Source organism: Rhinoderma darwinii, chromosome 10 (assembly GCF_050947455.1).
Source record: "Rhinoderma darwinii isolate aRhiDar2 chromosome 10, aRhiDar2.hap1, whole genome shotgun sequence".
NCBI classification, from domain to species: Eukaryota; Metazoa; Chordata; class Amphibia; order Anura; family Rhinodermatidae; genus Rhinoderma; species Rhinoderma darwinii.
The window spans coordinates 51,031,639-51,056,685 of record NC_134696.1 but is presented as its reverse complement, the minus strand read 5'-3'; the positions used below and the strand labels follow the sequence as shown (position 1 = coordinate 51,056,685).

Sequence of the window (25,047 nt, the reverse complement as noted above, 5' to 3'; positions counted from 1 at the left end):
CAGGTTGGATTTTTTTTTTTTTTTACCCATTTTGTTCTTTTTCTGAGATTTTCAATTACATAGTTACCTGTTGGCCCTCACCCTTACACCACCATAGAATAGAGCCAAGCTAAATGGGAAAATTATCAGTTTTAAAGGGGTTTTCTTAGAGTGAGTGTATGTTCACAAGGCCTATTTTTGGCCCGAAGAACGTCTGGAAAATCGGTAGCAGAACACCTCCAAACCTCCACACTTCCAAACATCTGCCCATTGATTTCAATGGGAAATACGACGTTCTGTTCCGACAAAAACTTTTTTGAAAACGGCCACGTAAAAAACGCCTTGTAAAAAGAAGTGCATGTCACTTCTTGAGCTGTTTTTGGAGCCATTTTTCATTGACTCAATAGAAAAACAGCCCCAAAAACGCTGCAAAAAATGCTAGTTTCTTAAAAAACTGGCTGAATATCAGGAGCTGTTTTCCCTTATTTGTTAAGCGTGTGAACATAGCCTAAGGCCGTCATTGTTTGACCTCCACGATCAGCAGGCTGAAGTGGCTGTGGTGCTCCAGCAAGTACATAGTTAGAGTGGTGATCGGCTCTGTCCAATAAGCACAAATAGCCCCTATATAAGCACTTTAGCTTTCATTTCGTGAATGCGTACATAGGGAAAATTGTTATACTTTATGGAACCATTAACTTAATTACTCAAATTATTTTTATCAGGTCGTATCAAACACCTGTTCGTGATGAAGAATCCGAGTCTCAAAGGAAAGCTCGCTCACGGCTTATGAGGCAGTCAAGGCGATCAACTCAGGTAAAAGATTCAACTTTTGCTACTTATTAGGTATTGTTCTCCATGTTTTCTGCTTAGCGGGTACGTTGGGAAAACTTCTGACATACGCGCTAAACATGTCTTTAGGGCTCTATTGTCAGACAGAGGACAAGACTGTCCTTTTGGCCTCCGGCTGGTGTACACCAATATGCCTAAAAAAAAAAGTGGAATAGCGCATAAGACTTTGCTATTCCATCTCGCAGAGTCCTGTTAAAAAAAAAAAAAAAAAAAAGTATACGTTTTTTAACATGGCCGCCTATAAATGACGGATACCACTGTATGGCATCCATCACAGGGATCTGTTAAATGGATATATGCATGAGCTTTTCATGACACATCCATTAAACAGCTACCATTAAACCATATGGGTGATGGTTGCGTTAAACTGATTCCTTAGGAAATGTTCACATAGAGGGTTTTTTTGTCAAGTAGAAAAAATCGGTCTCCAAGTTTCCTTCAGGATTTTGATGGCAGTTTTAAAAAAAAGCAGGCTTTTTTTTTTTTTAACCATTATAGCCTATTGGCAATGTATGCCATGGTTAGGCATCCGTCACAGCCTACAATTAACATATATGGGGGGATCTTTTTCCAGTGTATACGTGGGATGTAGGCCAAAAAACGTGATGTGAACAGGGCCTTAAATAAAAATGTTGAAAAAAAAATGGATATTTGCTGTTGACACTGATCATCTGCACTAGGACCTCTTTATGATTTTGGGGTGAGCAGTGGGGGTCACCTTTTCTGTTATAGAAGTGCTGGTATCAAGTATTGTTGATAAGCAGTTCTCAACAGTGGGGTTCCACTCTTTAGTGCTCCCCCCCCCCCCCCCCCCCCCCCCTGTCACCACAAGAACGGCTGGTCTAAACTTCCAGCACTGTGCGACAGGGGCTGAAAATTTGCGATCTGTGTAGGTTTGGAAAATAAAGTAGATTACAAAGCTTATTCATTTCACAAAAGAAAAATTTTGCTATTGTCGGACAACCCCTTTTAAGCAGAAAACTTTCCATATACATTCTACGTGAAGCCTTCGCTTTGCACTGACCTTTTAGATGGTAAGCACGAATAGGTAGAGTAGTTGGTATAGAAGGAATTATTTGGGATTTGTATTGCTTTGCTCTTATTGTATGTAGATCAGTTTGTCATATACGTTAAAGATATAGTAAATTCCGGCTATATATTTTTTATTATTATTATTAGGGTGTCACTCTAACTGACCTGAAGGAAGCCGAGAAGACGATAGGGAAGTCTGTAGATCTCCCGTCTACTGAACAAACAGATGATAGAGCGAGAGTGGACAAGGAGCATACTGCAGAAAATATGGTTAGTATTTTAATCTTTTTTGATGAGGTTTTATTTTTGAAGTGGTTTTGTTCATAACTTTAACCTCTTAACGCTCAGTGACGTACTATTCCGTCATGGAAACCGCCCTGTTCGCGCTCCATGACGGAATAGTACGTCACGGGAGTAACGGCCATTTCGGCCGTCCTCGCGACACATACGGGAGCTGTGACAGCTGCTGTCTCGTACAGCAGCTGTCACAGCTACAGCGGGGACCGATCACTGTGTCCCCGCTGATTAACCCCTTAAAAGCCGCGTTCAATAGAGATCGCGGCTTTTTAGGGGTTAAGCTACAATCGCCGGCCTGCTACACGATAGCGGCCGGCGATTGTAACTATGGCAACCGGACACCAAACAATGGCGCCGGCTATGCCATCGACGGAAGCCTAATGGGTCCTGACAAAGTCAGGACCCACTATGCTTGCTGTCAGTGAGTAGCTGACAGCTCTGATACACTGCATTACGCATGTAGTGCAGTGTATTAGAATAGCGATCAGGGCCTCCTGCCCTCATGTCCCCTAGTGGGACAAAGTAATCAAGTTAAAAAAAAGTTTAAAAAAGATGTGTAAAAATAAGAAAATAAAAGTAAAAATCCCCCTTTTTCCCTTATCAGTCATTTATTATTAATAAAAATAGATAAATAAAAAAATAAACTATACATAATTGGTATCGCCGCGTCCGTAACGGCCTGAACTACAAAATTATTTCATTATTTATCCTGCACGGTGAACGCCGTAAAAAAAATAATAATAAACCGTACCAGAATCACAATTGTTTGGTCACTTCACCTCCCAATTAATGGAATAAAAAGAGATCAAAAAGTCGCATGTACCTAAAAATAGTACTGATCGAAACTACAGTTCGTTACGCAAAAAATAAGTCCTCGCACGGCTTTATTGATTGAAAAATAAAAACGTTCTGGCTCTTAGAATATGGTAACACAAAAAGTGAATGATTTATTACAAAAATTATTTTATTGTGCAAACGCCATAAGACATAAAAAAAAACTATAAACATCTGGTATCGCCGTAATCGTATCGCCCCGCAGAATAAAGTGAATATGTCATTTATAACGCACGGTGAACGCTGTAAAAAAAAATAGAATAAAAAAACAATAGTAGAATTGCTGTTTTTTAGTCACCACGCCACCTCAAAATAGAATAAAAACTGATCAAAAAGCCGCATGCACCCCAAGAAAACGACAATGAATTCCTCAAGGGGTCGTTTCCAAAATGGGGTCACTTTTGGGGGGTTTCCACTGTTTTGGCACCACAAGACCCCTTCAAGCCAGACATGGTGCCTAATAAAAAAGGAGGCCTCAAAATCCATTTCACCTCTACTTTGCTCTAAATTCCTGTGAAACACCTAAAGGGTTCATAAACTTTCTAAATGCTGTTGTGAATACTTTGAGGGGTCTAATTTCTAAAATGGGGTGTTTCATAGGGGGTTTCTAATATATAGGCAACTATATATTAGAAACTTCAAAGCAACTTCAGAACTGAACTGGAACCTAAAAATAAAATAAAAAAACGAGGCAATACTTCGCTTCTCCTAATGAGCATTGCCTACTCCAAGACGACCCCAGTTTTGACCGTTTGTATAAACGGAGACCCCTATTAGACCGTTTCAGTGGCCGGTTTTCCCAGCATACACCCCCGAGAATTATATTTCTATTGATGAGTCCCTGGTACATTTTAAAGGGAGGCTTCAATTCCGCCAGTACCTGCCGGGTAAGAGGGCAAGGTATGGCAAGAAGATGTATAAGCTGTGCGAGAGTGCATCAGGGTATACCTACAGGTTTAGGATATATGAAGGGAAGGACACCAGTATTCAGCCCCCAGAATGCCGCCCCCCTTACTAGGAGTTAATGCAAAAATTTGTGTGGGATTTGGTGCACCCACTGCTGGACCAGGGTTACCATCTCTACCTGGATAATTTTTATACCAGCGTCCCACTCTTCAACTGCCTCGCTTCCAGAAGTCCTGCGGCATGTGGCACTGCTAGACTAAATCTGAGAGGCCTCACTAAGACTCTGTTTGGGCAAACACTCAGAAGGGGTGAGAGCAGGGCACAATCTAGCAGCAACATATTGTGTGTCACGTACAAGACAAGAGAGATGCCACACCAGTACCCATGTACCAGTACAGAGACCCCCAAACCAGACTGCATCCTGGACTACAATAGGTACATGGGAGGGGTGGACTTGTCAGATCAAGTCCTGAAGCCCTACAGCGCCATGCGGTGTGGTATAAGAAGCTGGCCGGGCACATCATACAGATGGCATTGTACAATGTGTACGTGCTATGTCGATGTGCAGGCCAGACGGGAACTTTCCTGGAATTTCAAGAGGTGGTTATCAAGAAACTAATTTTTAGGGATCAAGAAGGGGGGTGGGGGCACCAAGTACTTCTGGAAGCAAGGCCACACGCATCGTACCAGGGCAACACTTTCCAGGAAAAGTTCCCCAAACTGGCAAGAAAAGAAAAAGTCAAAAGAGGTACAAAGTCTGCTATAAGAGGGGGATAAGGGAGGACACAATATATCAATGTGACACGTGTCCCGAATAACCAGAGCTCTGTATGAAAGAGTGCTTCAAAATGTATCATACATCCCTTGATTTTTAATCTACCCCAGTTTTACTTACCCTGATGCACTCCGCACAGCTTATCCCCCTCATCTTTCCCCTCTGAGCCCTGCCGTGTGCCCAGGCAGCTGATAACAGCCACATGTAAGGTATTGCCATACCCGGGAGAACCCACATTACAGTTTATGGGGTGTATGTCTCCGGTAAAAATGCTCACTACACCTCTAGATGAATGCCTTAAGGGGTGTAGTTTTTAAAACAGGGTCACTTGTTGGTGGTTTCAACTTTACTGGTACCTCAGGTGCTTCTGCATACATGACTTCGCACCAGAAATTCCCCCTTCTGAGCCCTCCCATGGGCCCAGAAGTCAGTTTATCACCACAAATTGGGCATTGCCGCACTCAGGACAAATTGGGCAACAAAATGGAGTATTTTATTTCTTGTCAAAAAAGGAAATTTTCTGCCAAAACTACATATTGGAAAAAATTAATTCTGTTTGAATTCCCAGCCCAATTCAAATAAGTTATGTGAAAAAACTATGGGGTCAAAATGGTCACAACACCAATAAATGAATTCCTTGAGGGGTGTAGTTTCCAAAATGGTGTCACTTCTGGTGGGTTTCTATTGCTTTGATACCTCTGGGGCTCTGCAAATGCGACATGGCACCCGAAAACCAATCCAGCAAAATCTGGACTCCAAAGAACAAATAGCGCTCCTTTCCTTCTGAGCCCTCCCATGGGCCCAAACGGCAGTTTATCACCACAAATGGAGTATTGCTGCACTGAGGAGAAATTGGGCAACAAAATGGGGTATTTTGTTGCCTGTGAAAATAAGAAATTTTTATCAAAAATTACATCTTATTGGAAAAAATTTCATTTTTTTTAAATTTCACAGCCCAATTCAAATACGTGCTGTGTAAAAACTGTGCGGTCAAAATGGTAACAACAACCATAAATTAATTCCTTGAGGGGTGTAGTTTCCGAAATGGGGTCACTTTTGTGGGATTCCTACTGTTTTGGCACCTCAACACCTCTTCAAACCTGGCATGCTGCCTAAAATATATTCTAATAAAAAAGAGGCCTCAGAATGCACTAGGTGCTTCTTTGCTTCTAGGGCTTGTGTTTTAGTCCACGAGCGCAGTAGGGCCACATGTGGGACATTTCTAAAAACTGCAGAATCTGGACAATACATATTTAGTAGTGTTTCTCTGGTAAAACCTTCTCTGTTACAGAAAAAAATTGAATACAATTGAAATTCAGCATAATTTGTAGATTTCATCTCTACTTTGCTTTAATTTCTGTGAAATGCCTGAAGGGTTAAATAAACTTTCTAAATGCTGTTTTGAATACTTTTAGGGGTCTAGTTTCTAAAATGGGGTGTTTTATGGGGGTTTCTAATACATAAGCCCCTCAAAGCCACTTTGGAACTGAACAGGTACCTTAAATAAAAGGCATTTGAAATTTTCTTAAGAATATGAGAAATTGCTGTTTATGTTCTAAGCCTTGCAACATCCAAGAAAAATAAAAGAATCTTCAAAAAACGATGCCAATCTAAAGTAGACATATGGGAGATGTGAACTAGTAACTATTTTGGGTGGTAGAACCGTCTGTTTTACAAGCAGATGCATTTAAATTCTGAAAAATGCTATTTTTTATAAATCTTCTCTAAATTTTGACATTTTTCACCAATAAACACTGAATATATCGTCCAAACTTTACCACTAACATAAAGCCCAATGTGTCACGAGAAAACAGTCTCAGAATTGCTTGGATACGTTTAAGCATTCCGACGTTATTACCACATAAAGTGAAATATGTCAGATTTGAAAAATGGGCTCTGAGCCTTAAGGCCAAAACTAGGCTGCGTCCTTAAGGGGTTAAAAGTCTAGTATGGTAAAAGGTACAGTCCTTGTAAATGTGTATAATCTGAACATCTTAAAATCCTGTTCATACTCTTATATTGTAACATAGAAGCAGGGGCCACAATAATGTCTCTACAGGAGTCATTGATGGCTGTAAAGGCTCCAGCACACGCTGAACTCCGTCTTATGCATATTTCTACTAATACCCAGTTCATCTCACTTCTGCATTACACAGTACTAGTAAAGTTACTACTGCTGATGGAACTAGGAAAGAGCGGTCTTCATGATTTGTCCTCCGATTGTCTCCTATTGGCAATCATTTGTACAGAAAATCTTCTTCATTGCCTTTTACATAGGAAGGGATTGCCTTCTGGCTCACAGATCTTCAGTGAGCGTGTGAAGTGGGCTGCTTCTTAAAGGGGTTTTCCCATAATCAATATTCATCACCTATCCACAGGATAGGTGGTAAATATCTGATCAATGGGGGTCTGACCGCTGGCACCCCCTTCAATCACGAGAACTAGCTTACCTTGCTGTTCCTGGGAGCCCCATAGGAATGGAGAGATAGTGTGCATGCTCGGCCATCGCTCCATTAGTTTCTATGGGGCTTCTGAAGGTAGCGCTCGGCAGCCCCATAGAAATTAATGGAATGGTGGCCGAGCATGCGCACCACCGCTTCATTCCTATGCGGGCTCCCATGAATGGCCAGGTAAGCCCGTTTTCGTGATCGGTGGGGGTCCCAGCAGTCAGACCCCCACCAATCTGATATTTATCACCTATCCTGTGGATAGGTCATAAGTAATAATTTGAAAACCCCTTCAAAGGAGTTCTATGGGACGTTGTAAATAAAGTTAATTGGGGTTGGCACTGGATGTGCTTACAGTTGTGCATGAATTTTCCTAAGGACAGATTTGGGGACGATGCATTAAGGTGATGGTACTCATGTTTTCCCACAATGCATTCTCAGGTACTTGGCCCTAATGCACATGACCGTGTGTGCCGCCAGAGTCACGTCCAATATCCGTAGAAAGATAGGACATTTTTTAGTGCTGAATTGCTGTACAATATATACAGTGGTCAGTTCAGCACTAAACTGGACTTTTAGTGTCCTGGAGATGAGTTTTGTAGCACATGAATATGTATCGGAAATTTGAGAACAACGTTTTAATTCTTCTCTTTGTGCTTTTGAACAGGATCTGGTCCGAAGATCTCGGTTAGGACTGAACACTGAAACTGTAACACCTGCACCTGTAAATACTGTGAATACTCCATCAAACAAAGGTTATACAATGTTATCATTTTGCTTCTTTGTTTTTCTTTACATTCACTTCACTGAATTTACTCATCGTGCCCTCATCACTTGTGCAGCTTGTCATAGATCATAAATAGCTGTAGTGACCTTCAACTATCATCCCCTGCTACCCTATAAACTTAACTGTTTGACTTGGCTAGACATGTTATTTCTATGGAGGGAGTTGAAGGGTTTTTCCCATGAGGGGCATTTATGACTTATCCACAGGCTATGTCATAAACGTCCGATGCGGGTCCCATCTCTGTCCCGCACTTATCTTTAGAACTTGCTGAGCTACGCTGTTTACGTAACTCCCATAGTAGTGAATGGCTGTTACGGAAGCAATGTAGCATGCGAGCTACGCTGTTTCCATAACTACTATTCAGTTCTATGGCAGCTACGGAAACCGCGTGGCTCAGCGAGATACAATGTTTCTAGAACTCCCGACCATGTAATCCGTAAGTGGCCGGGAGTCCGCATGAGCACAAGAAGGTAGAACGGGGTTTAATGGGCCCTGATCTAGAGATTGTTTCCTTGAAAGGGGTTATTCAGTATTTTAAAATTATGGCCTATAAATATTAGATCGGTTGGGGTCTGGTTGTTAACACCCCCGGCCGATCAGTTGTTTGATGGGGCTGCGGTGGTCTGTTTTTCTTATACAGAGCTCCCACACCCCTGAATAGAGTTAATAATGAAATTCTTGTTGTCTGCAGCCACCACTAGAGGGCGCTTACTGCATACTGGTTTTTAAAACTGCATGCAGTAAGCTCCTGAACTCCCCCAGACGGAATTTTTTTTTTTAACCTCTATGCAGGTTGACCTGGAGCTCTGTATTAGAAAATGGGAGCTCTGACCTCCATAAAGATATATTAAGAAACGAATCAGCACATCATTTTTAACCTTAAAACGATATGGTGTTAAAAGGCTGACAATCACTTTGTCAGTTGAAGTCGGTCTGTGATGGGATTTTAGGCTGACACCACTAGTTAGCGATAGGGTAAAGTAGTAGGAACATACCAGTGTTGAAGATCTAAGAGTGTAAAAAAAAAAAACTTTTTTTTTTTTTTTTTTTTTTTTTTTGCTGTGCCGTATTCAAATTAGCTGTGCTGTGCTCCATCCACTCCCTTCCCCTTTGGAGTTGATTGACAGTTCTGCTTCTCTTCATCTTCACACAAGCAAAGCCGTCAATCAACTGCTCTGTAGACACTTCTTTGTTCGGAGGACACTCCAACCTAATTTTCATACAACGCGTGTGAAATTAAAGTACACAGCGTGCTATATATTTTTTGGCTTCTGCTTTGTATGGAATAGCTTAGTCTACTATGCTATTTCATACCTAATAAAAAAAAAAGGTATACCAGCCCAACTGAGGCCAAAAGGGACACTCTCTTTTGGCATGTGTTGGCTAATAGAGGCCTCTGGACACGTTTAGCGAGTACGCCAAGAGCTTTTCTTAATGTTCATGGATTGGTGATTATTAAAGAGGCTCTGTCACCAGATTTTGCAACCCCTATCTGCTATTGCAGCAGATAGGCGCTGCAATGTAGATTACAGTAACGTTTTTATTTTTAGAAAACGAGCATTTTTGGCCAAGTTATGACCATTTTCGTATTTATGCAAATGAGGCTTGCAAAAGTACAACTGGGCGTGTTGAAAAGTAAAAGTACAACTGGGCGTGTATTATGTGCGTACATCGGGGCGTTTTTACTACTTTTACTAGCTGGGCGTTGTGTATAGAAGTGTCATCCACTTCTCTTCACAACGCCCAGCTTCTGGCAGTGCAGATCTGTGACATCACTCACAGGTCCTGCATCGTGTCGGCACCAGAGGCTACAGATGATTCTGCAGCAGCATCGGCGTTTGCAGGTAAGTCCATGTAGCTACTTACCTGCAAATGCTGATGCTGCTGCAGAATCAAGTGTAGCCTCTGGTGCCGACACGATGCAGGACCTGTGAGTGACGTCACAGCGTGATCTCTGGAGAACACGGCTGTGTCTGCACTGCCAGAAGCTGGGCGTTGTGAAGAGAAGTGGATGACACTTCTATACACAACGCCCAGCTAGTAAAAGTAGTAAACACGCCCCGATGTACGCACATAATACACGCCCAGTTGTACTTTTACTTTTCAACACGCCCAGTTGTACTTTTGCAAGCCTCATTTGCATAAATACGAAAATGGTCATAACTTGGCCAAAAATGCTCGTTTTTTAAAAATAAAAACGTTACTGTAATCTACATTGCAGCGCCGATCTGCTGCAATAGCAGATAGGGGCTGCAAAATCTGTTGACAGAGCCTCTTTAACTTGTTTAGTGAAAAAAACAAAAACTTTATGCAAGTCCATAAATCGATAGATTTAGGATATTGCATTGTGCAATAATTCGATAATTTCTATGTTTGGTGTGGCTTACAAAACTTCTTTTCACCTACAGTGGAACTTGAAAGCGTTCGCAAAGAAGATCGTGAAACAGAAACAAACCATTTGACAACAAGAGACCGAAGAAGATGGAGGAAAGAACTGGGATCCGCAAACATGGGGGTAAATACTTGCTGCTGTACTGTAAAGCTATGCACTAGGCATGTTAATTTTAGACGAGCCTGCCGATCTAATGTGTATGGGGGTCTCCTGATCGCCCCTTGATGGTATATGTTGGATTCCAACGTGCCTGATCCATTCTTCCAGCAGGAGATAAGTTGCTGCCAGAGGGGTCAGGCAATGGCATATTCCCCTTTCCCTATTGAAATAAAGCACCAATTTTTCTGGTGAAATGATATTGCATGTGTATGACCAGCTTGTTGGTAACGCTTGAGTATTATGTAGTCTAAGGCCGGATATACACGAGCGTGTTCGGTCCGTATGTTGGCCGCATTTCTCGGACCGAACACACGGCAGAGAGCAGGGCTCCTAGCATCATAATTATCTATGACGCTAGGTGTCACTGCCTCGCTGCGAGACTGCTGTCCCGTACTGAAAACATGATTACAGTACGGGACACTTGTCCTGCAGCGAGGCAGGGACATAACACGGACCAAACACGCTTGTTTGTGGGAGGCCTGAAGGGAAAGATTAGTGTAGGACGTCATTAGCCGGGGGGCTCTTGAATTCAGAGCAGTGTTAATGATGGAACGTGCCAATGATATCATTTGTAGACAAGCATAGGTTGTCAGGCTTGTATTTTATCTACTAGAACAGGTTTATTAGATCCGTTCATATATATAATTTACTGCAGTCAAATCTGTTGTGTTATTAGGAAGCAGTCACCATATAACAATGTTAAGTTCTTACTGGAACTGCTTCTTCGTGTCTGAGGGTAACAGATATTTCTTCTAGAATTAATGATAATGCGACAACCCAGCTCACATCTACGTATATGTTATGACTAGAGGAGAAAGACCTCACTTATTTGCCACAAAGTAAAAAGCCCTAAGGCCAGGATCACACACACATTTTCGATGCAGTTTTTGGCTCCGTTTTAGCCAAACAGAAGTGGATCCAAAGGAAAGGTATAAAGAAAAGACCGATTCATCTCCTTTCTTTTGTGTCCACTCCTCTGTTTGGCTAAAAAAAACTGCATCAAAGCAGTGTGTGTGGTCCTGGCCTAAAGAGATATCTTTACATGAAAGTGTTGACATTTTTCTCTTGGTCTTCCTTTTAATAAAACATCAAATGCCAGAAGACAATTACATAGTAAGTACGGTTGAAAAAAGACATACGTCCATCAAGTTCTACCAAGGAATAGGAGAAACCATAGAACTTCGTTTTACCCCTATTGATCCAGTGGAAGGTCTAAAATAAGATAAATACCCATAAACCAATAACCAATCTGCCCTAAAAAGGAAAAATGTTCCTCTTGATCCCAAGTGGCGATCAGACTGAATCAACATTCAAACAAAAATTCTACACATGGACATAAAAAAGGTTCAGATAAGAAAAGATCTGAACCTTTTTTAAAGCCATCTACTGTTCCTGCTGTGACCAGATCCTCGTTGTTCTAAAGGGGAGTGTATTATGATATCCAAGTTGACCACTGCTCCAACATTGCTATACTGGTAGCAGTGCTGATTCTCTGCTCGGGGACTCCAGCAATAGGAAACTCCTGATGTCACTCTCCATATATGGTCCGTGACATTTGGAGCAGTGCTGGAGTCCCGGGCAGAGCGCTAGCTGATGCTCTGCTCGAGGCTCCAGTGACAGCCCCTTGCAGTCGTGCGCTTGATAACATGCCAACAAGAACGGCACAGGAGGCAAGCCCTCAACCACGTGGGGCCGTGTCAGCGCGTCATCAATATTCGGAAAAACTACAGGACTTCCAGCACCAATTCCCCTGGTTTGAACTGAACGATTCAGTACAGAGTTAAAAGTGAAAGTCATTTGTTCGGCTCAGCATTTGACGACCTTGCTGCAGTGTTGTAGTCACCGGGCTCTTATCTGTTCCTTTTTATTATACTTCCTTGTGTATTATATTGTCCTTTTGTAGAATTCTTTGTACTGTACGTTGTGACTCTGCTTATCATTCACACATTGCAATTGAGTTTCTGTTTGCATGCCTGAAGAGCGGGTGTACATTACATGTTAATGACCTCACCCAGAAACCTATGATGACATGGCTGCAGCTGACAAGTCCTAAGTGATCAGCCAAACTGCCGCCAGGCTTGGATCTGTCCTTGAGCAGTTAAAGTGAAACTCAAGAACCACCTTGCCTTAAACTCACCCATTACTTGTATGGCAGCATATTCTTACGAGCACTGTAATATGGATTGTTGGTCTACTGTGTCTAGTACAATGCTGATTCTGAACTTATGACCTTTTGCTATTTAGTTCAATGTTGCACATTCATTTACGTACTTAAAGGGGTTATCCGGTGCCATAAAATTCTATTTCAATATTAAACTAACCTAAATTAAGCTGACTTACTAATATATTTCTTGTTCTTGTTGTGCGCTGATGTCAAGTATGAAAATTAGAAGTTCCGTTTTGAAGTCACGTGATCGAGAAGGCTCTCTCTCCTGTGTTGGCGCATCATCAAAGCACGTGACCACGAGGGGGGGGAATGGCACTGCGACGATGTTGAGAAAGTTAGCCAGTCCTCTCTCCCACAGTGCTGTCTAGTTTCCCCGCGCATGCACATTGTTCACGCAGCGGCGGGAACAATTACCGCTGCAGAAGTGCAGAGCGGAGGGTGGGCGTGCCTTCCGTAGCTGAAGGAAAAGCCCCACCCAAAGCACGGAAGGTACAGAGCAGCAACATTGTTACACCGGCGTGTGGTGAGATATGAAAAAATATGGTTTCTTGCAGGCAGTTAAATTTAGCAATGTGCAATTGCTGATTACACACATATATTTTTATTTTTTTCGTTTTATGGTCCCTGGATAACCCCCTTAAGAAGCCATTAAAGGATCCCTATACATGGAATACTGCCACACCCAACATAGCTGTTTTTAAAGAGGACTTGTCACCAGGTCCTAACATCATGTGTACATATATTACCTTTGGCCGGCTCCCTCCCTTTTTCCAGCACTGTTTTTCTTTTTGTTCTAGTTCCCTACGTTACTGAGTAATGATGCTCCGTACTTTAGGTGCCCCATATGCTATTTCACTGTATTTAGCCAACGGGGCGTGAACTAAAGTGAATCTCCCTGGGTGGAGCCATCTTCACTACTTCGGATGCTGTCCAATCATTGCAAGGCAGCTTATGACCAGCCTTGCCTAGCATGGTCTCGCGAAAGAAGACTTCTTTGCAAACATATTTGTCTAAAGCTGCCTCTTGCTGATTGGACAGAGGCAGTGAAGATGGCTCCACCCAGGGAGAGTCACTGCATTTCACGCCCCATTGGCTAACTATAGTGAACTACCAAAGTAAAGTACGGATGATCATTACTCGGTAATGAGGGGAGAGGGGCGAAGCAGAACAAAAAAAAATGTTCTGGTAATGGAGGGAGTGGTTTAAAGGTAATATATGTACATAAGATGCTGGGACGTCCTCCTTAACAGGGTTAATATAAGTCATTAAAAGAGTATGAGTCCTGGTTCATACGTTATGAATACTGTTAGGACAGAATCCACAACCATTCTGCAAGCAATGCATGTGAATAGAGTATGTTATGCCTCATTCATATGTTCCAGTAAAAATCTGCCCGGAATAGTGACCACGATGCAGATTTTATAATCCGCGGCATGCTCATTATTCCACCTATGTTTAGGCCAGATGACAAACTAATATTACCACTAGAGGACACAAAGAGACAACTATTGGTAGAGAATGATTTCAGAGCAGCTTCCTTTTAGTAATCTTCCAGATTAAATCTTCATGCATGAGAAACGGCTTTCCTTGTTCCTTACTGGAGGGGCATACATTTATTACATTGTTTACTTTGACTCTTTAGTGTTGCAAAGCTTTGAGTCACTCGTTCACAATGTTGGTTCTATCAGTATTTGCCTGTATGCCCTTATATTACCATTGCTGACCGTTTTTCCAGAGGCGCCTAATTCAATTCTTCAATTTACAGGTTACAGACAATGAGGATACAGAGGCTGTAAACCACAATGACACATCTGGACACAGGTAATTGTCACTTCCTAGTGATTCTTTCTATTAAACCTTTAAAAGGGGTTGTCCCATCAAGGTAAACCCTACTCAATAGACTACCCCACCCCTTTACTGGCAATTTCAAGGAATATACTTTTTTTTTTATATATCGAACACGCAGACACTACTTACATAGGGAGCATATCTATAGACTTCTATGTAAACCTATTCGTATCAACATCAAAGAAAGAACTAATAGTACACAGTTTGCACCATACAACAGTTGAAGTCTTTATTACAAATGACCTTAAAACAAATTGGCCAACAAGACCTTAAATTCAACACCGTTAAAAAAACATTTAATGTGGTGGGAATAAGGGGACCGCAGTACGTATAATGAAACTCACAGTGGAAACACAACATGGTACAGCATGATGCACTACAGGGGGAATAGTATTTTATACACTACAGTAACAATGTTTGTCATTGTAATCCCACTAGAAGAAATGTGTGTGTGTGTATGTATATATGTGTGTGTGTGTGTGTGTGTGTGTGTGTGTGTGTGTATATATATGTATGTATATATATATATATATATAATGTATATGTGAGGACCCAAATAAGAATCTAAAGCAGATATCAACCAGTGTGCTGAATGCTATCTCGCTACGCACGCACGCACACACACACACGCACACACACACACACGACCACCACCACACTAAGAGCCCTGACGCGCGTTTCGCCATCAGCTTTTTCAAGGGGTACGGAGTGGTAGAGGATATCGTTCTTAAATAGAAGGAATATTGGGAGGAGTCTTAAGTAGAATAATCCAATAAAATAACACACGGGGTGTGATGTTTCATTAAAATGCTATGACGATAAATATATAATACACACCTGTGTAAAGAATGAATCCAATGTGCGGCGAACACACGCCCCGGGCTCCCAATCCCGGCATGCGGAAGATGCCGACTGCACATGTCCATGCCCGTCAACATAAATACACACTACAGAGAGGGAGAAGCAGGGGCGGCGCATGCAGCACTCCATATTGTAAAAGGGCAAACTGCTAGACATATACATGGGTGAGTCCCTTCATGCCGGACGCGCTGCCCACAATCCCCAATGGCATAGCACAAAGATATGTGTGCGTCCAATCTAGTACCACACCATATGGAGGCGGGGAGCAACGAATGCGCCATAAACGGACGCACCGAATTGCCATTTTGGGAAAGGGCAAAGCAAAGGGCAAAAAGTGTGTATCTAATAGAAAGCCCAATGCATTTATGTACAACTATTGTGATCCATATGAGTTCATGATGAGATCTTTATGCTTCATATCCTATAAAAAAATATATAAAGTAAAAGATATACAGTATATCTCATCAGATGGCCATAAACCACCCCACTTATAAATAAATATAAAACTAGACCATTGGAAGCGAGAGCAGAGTGAACACACGTGCACAGGTGAAAGGGTGAAAAAGAATACAAAATAAATACCTCCACCTAGAAGAAAAAACGACTTACGGTACATAAAGTTTACCTTTAGAAATTCTGCCCAAAAGTACATTTTCAGTTCTGCTTGCTATAAATGTCTATACCTGCCGCTGCATAGATACAATACATTGGGTGCTTTCTAATTGCAGGGTAACAGAAAGCCTAAACAGTATTTTGCCATACAGAGCAGGAACATACTCATTTCTAAGGCACAGGGATGAGTCTGACAAAGATTACAAAAAGGTACGTGGACATCTTCTTCACTAATCCCCATTCACTGACATCTCTTTGGGAGACTTCTCATCTTCATTCAGACTTTAGGAGATTACAAAAGTTATGAGATTCTTCTGCATACAAACAATGTGATATTAGCATTACATCAACTAACGTGATCATCAAAGAATGACCGGACAATCTCAGAGTGTTTTCTGGAACTTTCTATTTCTTACCAACATAAGTAAATAGAAATATGGTTCTGGTTAATTCATGTACTGGAACAATGTATTTGTATTACCCCTTAAAATTTGTTCTATAGTGGAACTCTTAAAGGCACCTTTAAACTGAGGAAATTTTTTTTTATTGTTCCTTTGCTTTCTAAATGCAGAATTAAGCAACTTTCTAAATAGTCTTTGTTAAAAAAAAAAAAATGTCCTACCATTTGGCTGCTGTAGTGTCTGTGTAACTCATGTAGACAATTGGTCTCTTGCGAATTCTAACTCGAATCAGTCAGTTCACTGCTCCTGACGGCTGACTCAACTGCTCTCCCCCTCCCTTCTCTGTGTTGGCGGTAGCAGCAGGTTATACACATCAAGTCAGAATATATAAAAAGCATATTGATAGGGAGGAGAGCACACGCTATCTACGCTGATTCTAACCGCTTGTATGATCTGCTCTCCCTGAACACTTGAACACACAGAGAAGAGAGGGGGTGAGCGGTTTAGTCAGACGTCAGGAGAAGTGGACTGACTGACGGATTTGAGTTAGAATTTGCAGGAAACCAGCTGTTTACAGGAGTTACACAGACTCTACAGAAGAAAAAAAAGATACAACATTTTTAATGAGGACTATTTTAGAGAGTTGTTTAATTTTGCATTTAGAAGGCAAATGAACAATAAAAAAAAAGTCAGTTCAAAGGTTATACATAGCCTTTAACATGCAAAAAAAATACATTAAAAACTCCTTGGTTAAGACCCACTGACTGACAGCTGAGATTGATCGAGATCAGAAGGAAACTAACCCCTGTGTTCTCTGCAACATTTCTATAAGACTCCTTCAAAGTCAAGTCTGTGAAAAACATAAATTCTTCTATCTGTCCCAGGAGATCAGCCATTTCCCCCTTCCTCCTTCTCACAAATCTGTAGCCTCCAATACTGGTTTGTCTGTGGTAGGAGACCAGCAACACTAAGCAATATCCAGCCCCCCGCTGAATCCGTGTCCAGCAGGTATTAGCTATACAGGACATTATCAGGAATGGGCTATAATCGAGTGTAAAGCTTTCCAAGCAAATACAGTGCTGTGGGCAGCAATGACGTCAATGCCCTGAAGCTGCAGCCAATAGCATCATTGTCAGGAAGGGGTGAAATTTGCCATAATTAGTCCGCACGGAGGACTGTTGCCAGAGCCCCCCCCCCCCCATTAAAAAAACAAGCATGTGGGGCAGTTGGGTCAAAAATGTCCCAAGTCGTCTTTTTAGCGAAGTTGTGGGGTCCATTTAGTAAAACTTTATTTTCTGCCGGAGTTTGCTTTATGAGTAATTTATTTTAAGGCACTTATGAATTACTTTATTTGACGGTAGATTTCTGTTTTCTGGTCACTTCACAGTTATATGAAGATTTAATTTCTGAAAATGAGTCGCTGAGAGAACAGCTTCAGGAGGCAGAGCTGAAACTCACTCAGTTAAAGCTGGAGCTGGAGCGGGTCACGCAGGTACTTTGTTTATGGTGGTGCCCTGGACACGACATCATATGGTTAAAGTCATAATTACGGCTATTTTTAGGCACGCATTAAAATCTGCTCAGAAGGAACAAAACGGGTGTTGATCGTACTTATGTATAATTCATGCAAATAATCCTTATTAATAGCGTGACACTCCATTATTCTGACATACAATATGTCTAACTTTACTCTCGTACAGGACTATTTCATGATTCACAATCTGTCAAAACATGACCAAATAAATTTTATATATATATATATATATATATATATATATATATATATATATATATATATATATATATACACACACACACACACTGTGGACAAATGTATTGGGACACCTGCTGGAGCTTTTATGACGTCACATTTTAAATTTATAGCCATTAATATGGAGTTAGTCCGATGTTTGCAGCTAAAACATTTCACTCTTCTGGGAATTTGAGTCGTCCTCTTCCGTCATATTTCTTAGTTCTGTTTAGTGGTCTCTTAAATGCATCTTTTTACGGCTCCCATGAGGTTGTCAACCAGCTCTTCCTGAATGGCATTCATGCTTAGTTATGCAGCAATACAGGAACGAGTGATATATCAATGGATAAAAAAGTAGATTTGTCATCAATGGGTCTGGGCAAGCTAGGTGGCATTACATGTGGGTGCTGTAATGGAAGTCCTATTGATTGCCACTCAGCCTCCTAGATTATAGTGATGGCTTAATGGAAATTTTACTTGACTGAAAATAACAATTTTTACTGTTGATATGTTCTATTTTTAGTGGGAATAGAAGATTAATGCCATTTTTATCCATGGGCAATGTGTGGTATTGCAGCTCAGTCCCATTTAAGTGAATAGGGGAAAACTGCAGTACCCGGCAAAGCCTTCGGACAAGAAATGGCGTCGTTTGTGGAGGAAAGCAGCCATGTTTTACTAATATTTGTACAATAGTCTCCACTTTTAAGATTAATTGTTGTTTTTATTTGTATTTTTTATTTACTTCATGACTATTATCCTTGCCCATGTCCTGTTCCTCACATGTAATGTGATACTTTTCTACCTGAACATACAGGTCAAGGATCATCCTCCGTGAATATTCTGCATTTAGTATTTTGGTGGTGCCGACCTTTTAATTGTATAAAGATGTTTCCAGTTTATTTTCCATGCTTGTCATCGCTTCTTACAGAACTTTACATGAACTATTTCTGTCTTTCCCCAGCGTCAGGAACGCCATGCAGAGAGACCTGCCTTGCTGGAGCTGGAGCGATTTGTATGTATTATACTGGTTGTTAAATATTTTATTATCAACATCTCATTGCTCAAAATACAAGCCCATTCTTAAATGATCAGTGAGTTGTCTAAAAGATTCCGACCTTTAGGTCTTATCACAGTCTGTATGGAGATGGCTTATGTCTTTGTCACCGTCCATGCCAGTCAGTAAGAGACTCAACATTACAGCCGCACTGTTTGTGAAATACCTTTAAATGGTAATGTGGTGCTCTTGAGATCTATACATGAAATGTGCGATGTATATGAATGGGGATATATAAATCAAACTGGTTATAAAAGCTGTAAAAAAAAGTATTTACAAAGTTACGCTTATGGTCTCCGTTTGACATATACGGTAGATAAAGCTCCCAAAGTATTCTTTAGATGGAGGCTGTGATGAATGCCTAACCGTGGCATTTGTCACTAAAAAGCGACAGGAGTCTCTTTGTTTAAAGGGAGTCTGTCACCAGAGATTTGCCTATCAAACTAGAAGCATAGAAATATAGTGTAGCCTCCCCTGAATCTAAAGGTATTTTTAAATTTTCAGGAGTGGCTCCATTGCAGCAATAATAACTTTATTCCTTATATGCAAATGAGCTTTTTGGAGCAACGAGGGCGCCACCGGTGCTCCAAATAACTCTACCAGCCAGCCAGCCAGCCAGCCAGCCAGCCAGCCAGCCAGCCATCCATCCATCCATCCAGCCAGCCATCCATCCAGCCATCCATCCATCCAGCCACCCAGCCAGCCTTCGTATGACAGGGTTAGACAGTGTAGAAGCCATGATCACCCCTGTCCCCGATTCTCCTGAGCTTGCCCGCGCCTATTCTTCTGAATTGGCGCATGCGCAGTACATCACTGAAGTTTCACCGGGCTAATCGGCTGTACTGCGCATGTGCCGTTCAGAAGCAAAGGTGCGGGTGTGATCACTACTGCTAAACTGCCTGGCCCTGTCAATCAAAGATGGAAGGAAGGGACGTACTGGGGATAGAAGGTAGAGCTGTTTGGAGTAACGGTGACGCCCTCGTTGCTCCAAAAAGCTCACTTGCATATAAGTAATAATGTGATTTTCGCTGCAACGGAGCCACTCCGTTGACAAAAGGAAAACCGGTTAGATTAAGGTGACGGTACACTATATTATCACTATATTACTGTTGCTGGTTTAAAAGGAACATTTCTGGTGACCGCCTCATAACGTATAAATTCAGCGTATGCCATTATAACCTATAGGTGACGAATGCCTAACAGTGGCTTCTGGATAGAATAGCATAGTCAACCATACTATTCTACCCAGCAAGAAAAAAAATTTTTATACCAAAACGGCACTCTTTTTGACTTCCATCAGGTTAATTGGGGCTTATGGATACGTTTAACTTGTACGCTGAGAGCTTTCCCGGCGTATGCAGTGTCAGTTTAACGTAAACACGGGTTTATTAAGGATGGCGTGCCTTACAAGTTAGATGCGTCTCTGGCTGCCTGCGCACCTAAAAGGGAAATCTGCACCAACTACAAGCTGGCGTAAATTTGTCATGCCCTAACTGACCACGGCCCCTTTCGCGAAGCCCTGTCCTTTTTTGTGCAATACTTTAACCTTTTCTGGGCCATCTCTTCCCACAGGAAAGAAGAGCATTAGAACGAAAGGCAGCTGAACTTGAAGAAGAGTTAAAGGTAATGTCTCCACTTTCTTCCGGATTGTATGAATGACAAGTGATATCAATATCATGTCTTTAAAGGATCAATATCATTTCATTAGCCCTCTCACGTCTCCAATCTGGCTATTTACATTGCTGCAGCAAGATAAATTGACGTCATTCTGTTTGATGGCAGATCGCGGTGTATAGTGCTCTGCCATTAAAGAGATGGGGCGGACACTGTTAGGACAATCCTGCTGAAGTTACAGAAAGCTTTAATGTTAAGCTCCCTAAATATGATAAACTCTGCGCTCAAAGTTAACACTGTTTTGCAATGGCACTAAGTGCAGGAAGCTTCCTTCCTGCATTTGGGCCATTGCCATGGAAACCTGTGATGACTTGATGACATCACAGGCTTCCAACAGTTTGGTGGAGAGGAGCGGAGCATGCTGGGGGGACATGATCTGTGTCTTCCTGGCATTCCTCTCTATGCAGATCACTGCTAATAGTGATCTAATGGTCAGCAGACATCAGATCACTATTATCGGTTCTCATTCTCCTCCAGAGAAGAAAAAAAATTAGAACCTCCCCTAATCCACCCACATTGTCAGGGACTGTGTTCTGTGACATGGACGTATAATATACATATAATAATGCGTGCATATCACAGAAAGTGCGCACAAATCCTTACCAGTCACTAGCTCTTTTTTTTTTTTTCTCCTCCCTATCTCCGCCCCTATTTGTTCTAATGTCTACAATAAAAATTTCTGTACACGGGTTCTCAGCCTCGTTTATAGAACCCATCTATCACCTGGAGGAAAGCGTTGCGCTAGAAGAAAAAAATTGTGACCTTTTTGTTCTTGAGTGTTATAGTGGGGCAATGTGGGCATATTTGTTCTCATTATGCACTGAAGAGAACGGGGATTGTGTTGTGACATAAGTTTGTCCAGTTAAAAAAAAATTATGATAAATTACAAAAGAAAAAAAATTAAGGAAATTTGTGTGTTCACCAATTTTTCCTCATTTTCCCCTTCATAAAACGTAAAAAATTGAAAGATGCCGATTCTGCCTTGGTAACACATTAAAGCCTCATCTGTGCCCCAAAAATAAAAACAAATATTTGGCCAAAGTATAAAAAAATAAATAAATAATAATTCACCCGTATGTGATATTGCAAATAGTGAAATTTAGTTGCAGGCGTTCCGGCGATGGAAGGCCGTGGTCCTGATGGGGGTTACACTTCTAGAGCACTGTGCTCATTCGGCTCCTGTCTGCCCTTTTTGGCATTGGAAAGCCACAGCTCGCTGAAGTGCGCCTGATAGATAATCGTCCGTCTTCAGCTTATTCCACCCATAGGAAGAGTGGAAGAAAATCGTGACCGGAGCTGTAGGGGGCAGTGTTCAGGCCAGTGATTGTCTCCTCATTCCAGCTGTCAGTGGTGGTTTCAATACCCAGACCCCTCTGATATAAGCTGACCTGTCCGTTTAATGAAATCAGTGACCCTTTTAATAGTAAATGATTTCACCATAAAGTGTTCTGTATTTATTAGTGTGCACACTGTTAGGCCCCATGCACACTACCGTAAGAATCATCTGTAATTACAGTCCGCAATTACGGACCTCTTCACTGCTATTGTCCACGGACACCTTCCCATTTATTTACGGGAAGGTGTCCAAAGTATGGGAGCACGGCCTGTAAATAGCAACAGATAGGTCATGTCCTATCTTTTGCTTTTTATGGGCCGAAAATGCGGGCGGCTGTCCACGGCAGCAACCGCGGCCTGTCATTACGGTCATGGCCGTGTGCAAGAACAAGACATGGACTTTAAAGCTCATTTTGTTCAGGTCTGGGCTACACAGAGATTTTTTTTTTTAGCACCAAAGATTGATTTTTACTATCGAGCTACCGCTGCAGTCCAAGGGAATACATTGAACTGTAGGCAATCCTGTGGACTGCAGCTGTTATATGGACAATCCGTAGCGCTACAATCATGTAATCCATGCCTCGTTGTGTAGTAAAGTTATTCCTCACAATTTTCTCTGCAGTCATTCAATAGGAACCGTCATTGTCTACTTCCAGGGGGTAAAACTCTGTCCTGGTCATGCGATGATCACACCGGTTTCTTTGAGTGGTTTTAAAAAATATGCCAAATTAATACAGAAAGTATATTGGCAAATTGTATAATATTTCATACTGCAAAGAATACATTTGCTGAAACAAGAATACCCCTTGAATTCTCTAACCAGTATGTTGGTCCTGTTAGGCCACGGTTTCACTGAGATTTTTTGTAGCGCTACCTATTTTATTTGTTTTAACTTTTGAGTGACCGCTGCAGTCCTCAAGATTGATGCAACTCAATGTATTAGTTTGGACTGCAGCTGTAGCGCAATAGTTAAAATCAATCGGCAGCGCTACAAAAAGTCTAGTATAGCGCTGGCCGAAAAAAAACTATAGCAGACCTGCCTTAAATATAGTCTTGACTTTATACTTGATCTCCTTTTTAGGTCCTGTCTGATTTGAAGGCAGACAATCAAAGACTGAAGGACGAGAATGCAGCTCTGATAAGAGTCATCAGCAAACTGTCCAAGTGAAGCAGCACGTGGAAGCGCAGGGTATCCTCCTTCAGATACTTCGCAACCTTCAGCCTGTCTGGGGTCAAAAACAGTCCTAGAAGTCGGCTTGGCAAAAACCCCCTGACTGCCCAGATTTGTCAGTTGCTGCAGAGAAAGCCGTATTGGGAACAGAAGAGACGCCTTGTTTGACATTGAGCTGCACACACTGGAGCCAGACTTTCAGAGCCAGCTCCCCGGTCTGCGAACGTCAAGGAAATCGAAGATCCTAGTTTATAAAATAGTTTTATTCTTTTTTTTTTTTTTTTTTTTTTTTAATGTATAATCTATAAATATATACTAGTGTGTGTATATCCACATGTCCCCAAGTGATGGCACTGGCATCAGGTGATGCCCATGGACAAGTTTCCTCCCTTGGCTTAACAAATGGCTTTATTCTTTGTCATAACCAAACACCTGTTTAACCCTTGGGGCAACCATTGGACCTCTCTGCCTGTCTTACTACAACTGTGATAAACCCTTCTATATCCACTCCAGCAATCTTAACGTGTCTATAGAAAATACCAGATCTATCCATCCAGCAATAACCAAGAGTGCACCGATGCTAGACACTTATTTATATGACACCGTTCCCTCATTGCCTGCAGCCGTATACTAGGTAATCCTATCTTTAAAGAGGCTCTGTCACCAGATTTTGCAACCCCTATCTGCTATTGCAGCAGATCGGCGCTGCAATGTAGATTACAGTAACGTTTTTATTTTTAAAAAACGAGCATTTTTGGCCAAGTTATGACCATTTTTGTAGTTATGCAAATGAGGCTTGCAAAAGTCCAAGTGGGTGTGTTTAAAAGTAAAAGTCCAAGTGGGTGTGTATTATGTGCGTACATCGGGGCGTTTTTAATACTTTTACTAGCTGGGCGCTCTGAAGAGAAGTAACATCCTCTTCTCTTCAGAACGCCCAGCTTCTGGCAGTGCAGACACAGCCGTGTTCTCGAGAGATCACGCTGTGTCGTCACTCACAGGTCCTGCATCGTGACGGCCACATCGGCACCAGAGGCTACAGTTGATTCTGCAGCAGCATCAGCTTTTGCAGGTAAGATCGACTTACCTGCAAACGCTGATGCTGCTGCAGAATCAACAGTAGCCTCTGGTGCCGATGTGGCCGTCACGATGCAGGACCTGTGAGTGACGTCACAGATCTGCACTGCCAGAAGCTGGGCGTTCTGAAGAGAAGTGGATGATACTTCTCTTCAGAGCGCCCAGCTAGTAAAAGTATTAAAAACGCCCCGATGTACGCACATAATACACGCCCAGTTGTACTTTTAAACACGCCCACTTGGACTTTTGCAAGCCTCATTTGCATAACTACAAAAATGGTCATAACTTGGCCAAAAATGCTCGTTTTTTAAAAATAAAAACGTTACTGTAATCTACATTGCAGCTCCTATCTACAGCAATAGCAGATAGGGGTTGCAAAATCTGGTGACAGAGCCTCTTTAAATAAAAACCCTGGTTGTCAGATTTAGGTTTCACCCTCCCCTCCCCCACAAAAACTGTGAACAATTGCGTGTGTCGATGTATTCCTGGTTGTACTTGTTTGCAGTACAAGTTTTAGAGTTTAACCGTTCCACTGTTTACGCCTTTATGATGCATTGTCCAAATTGTATGTTAAATGATTCCAGGTTTTACATGAGATAGTCCTATTGATTCCATCACATGTTTTGTGAGTTGGTGGTCTGCA

At 41.8% G+C, this 25,047-nt stretch overlaps 1 protein-coding gene across 5 annotated transcripts in view; it reads left to right on the top strand.

Annotated features, from left to right (window-relative positions):
- Window positions 1-24,005, top strand: part of PPP1R12C (protein phosphatase 1 regulatory subunit 12C) — a 114,478-nt gene extending 90,473 nt beyond the window's left edge. For all 5 annotated transcript variants that reach the window (XM_075839910.1, XM_075839911.1, XM_075839913.1 and 2 more), the window contains 10 exons: window positions 702-792; window positions 2,008-2,130; window positions 7,787-7,874; window positions 10,315-10,421; window positions 14,390-14,445; window positions 16,062-16,155; window positions 17,734-17,838; window positions 19,058-19,108; window positions 20,723-20,773; window positions 23,241-24,005. In XM_075839910.1, coding sequence (XP_075696025.1) covers window positions 702-792; window positions 2,008-2,130; window positions 7,787-7,874; window positions 10,315-10,421; window positions 14,390-14,445; window positions 16,062-16,155; window positions 17,734-17,838; window positions 19,058-19,108; window positions 20,723-20,773; window positions 23,241-23,327 — 853 coding nt within the window. In that variant the 3' untranslated portion in view covers window positions 23,328-24,005. The remainder of the gene's footprint in view (window positions 1-701; window positions 793-2,007; window positions 2,131-7,786; window positions 7,875-10,314; window positions 10,422-14,389; window positions 14,446-16,061; window positions 16,156-17,733; window positions 17,839-19,057; window positions 19,109-20,722; window positions 20,774-23,240) is intronic.
- The last annotated feature ends 1,042 nt before the right edge of the window (window positions 24,006-25,047 follow it).